This window comes from Aplysia californica, unplaced genomic scaffold, assembly GCF_000002075.1.
Source record: "Aplysia californica isolate F4 #8 unplaced genomic scaffold, AplCal3.0 scaffold00070, whole genome shotgun sequence".
Taxonomy (NCBI): domain Eukaryota; kingdom Metazoa; phylum Mollusca; class Gastropoda; order Aplysiida; family Aplysiidae; genus Aplysia; species Aplysia californica.
In genome coordinates, this window is record NW_004797340.1 from 1,133,034 (window position 1) to 1,134,903 (window position 1,870).

Here is a 1,870-nt window from a genome sequence, read left to right on the forward strand (position 1 = left end):
ACCCTCTCTCTCTCTCTCTCTCTCTCTCTCTCTCTCTCTCTATCTCTCTCTTATGATGTCACAAATTTATAAGACAACTTTTGCTTTCAGTGAGTGAGTGAGTGAGTGAGTGAGTGAGATCTCGGGTCTCCTGCATGCAACGACGAGGCACCTAGCTATTACACCACAGGTGCCGGTATAGAAATAGTACTCGTGGCTTTTGTTACTCGTGATAAAGAACCTGACTATAAGACGAAGGGGTAATCGAAACATGGTGAAAAAAATCTCTGCTTGAAACTTATCACTAAAGTGAAGATTAATGCCATTTCGAAAAATTCCTTAAGTTGAGAAAAGCTATCTGGCTCTAGTTTTACGACTCGTGCCACAATACTAGGTCACTTAAGTGTCAAAAATTAGATGCGTTACATAATAGATAGCATTTGTATAGCGCATATCCCCGCTCAACAGCAGGCTCTATGCGCTTTACACTACATTATTACATTATATAGAGTAATATAAAAATAGAAAAGAAGGAGGGTAGATAAGGATGACAGATGTTTGACAGGATAGAAGGAGCGAAACAAAGCCAGAGCACCTAAAAAGCACACACTTGAAAGTTAAGAACCAGTCCATTTGACAGTCTGCCTCCGTACCCGTCTGATAAAAAATATTCTATTTAACTGTCTCCTTGCCTATTACAATCAACAACCCTGGCCATAACCTTAATCCTAACCCAATCCCTAACCCAAACGCAAACCCTAGCAATAGCCTAACCCAATCCTAACTTAACCCTGAACCAATCACTAATCATAACGTAAATCCTAGAAGTAGACAAACTCTAACCCTAACCTAACCATAACCATAACCCTAATCCTAACCATAACCATAACCCTAACTCTAATCCTAACGCTAATCCTAACCGCAATCCTAACCCTAATCTTAACACAAACCCTAATCTTAACCTTAAGCCTAACCCACTGACACGACACTGCATAGGCATACCGTGATCTGCCCAGACCCTAACCTTAACCCTAACCCTGGAAATAATCCTGAACCCTAAACCCTAAACCTAACACTAACCCAAAGTAAGCAAAAAATGTTTTGAAAGTTTGAAATACGTATGTGAGCATCACAAAAATTATATCCTCTTATAGGTGGCAAATGTGTACACGTGCAATGAAAATGTTGACAAGCACTCCCATTACCTAACTCAAACCCCAACCCTACCTCTAACACCAAACCTTAATCCGAACACTGGTCCTGTAATCCTAACCAATAGATATAGCACAGGTAGACCACCAAGAGAACTAGTGGAAAACGTTACCTACATGATGGCAGCCACGACATTGTTCCGCTGGTGGGTGCAAATCCAAGTGCACTGTCAGCTTCATGGCCTTCTCTTTTATCTCTCTCTCTCTCTCTCTCTCTCTCTCTCTCTCTCTCTCTCTCTCTCTCTCTCTCCCTCTCTCTCTCACTCCCACCCCCACTGTCCTAGATTTAAGCCAGTTCGGTTTAGTAGAGTAACTCAAAGGCATCCCCAAACCCCGTTTCATCTCCCTCCACGCCGTCTCTTTGAGTCTCCTGTAAAAAAAAATAAAAAATACGGTGATAAGTCTTTTTTTTTAAAATTGGGCAGTACCTTTTTTTTGAATTCCCATCTGGGTGCTTTATAGCCAATACTCCCCCGAGATACAGAACTCTGCCAGCTCTAACATCCTCGTTAAATTTCTGCATCAATTCGTTGGTGTGGGCATCTGTTGCGAAGTGTGAGCAGAATTTGTAGGAAGAGAGACAGTGGGAGATAAACACAGAGAAAGGGGGAGAGAGAAGGGGGGAGAGGAGAGGGGGAGAAAGAGAGAGAGAGAGAGAGAGAGGGGGGGGGGACAAAATT

The 1,870-nt window shown here is 42.5% G+C and overlaps 1 protein-coding gene across 1 annotated transcript in view; it reads right to left on the reverse strand.

The window, feature by feature from the left end:
• The window catches only part of LOC101852392, a gene marked incomplete in the record, with an annotated part of 10,185 nt that extends 8,820 nt beyond the window's left edge, over nucleotides 1–1,365 (reverse strand). The window contains 1 exon segment of the mRNA XM_013079982.2: nucleotides 1,308–1,365. Coding sequence (XP_012935436.1) covers nucleotides 1,308–1,326 — 19 coding nt within the window.
• Nucleotides 1,366–1,870: the final 505 nt, after the last annotated feature.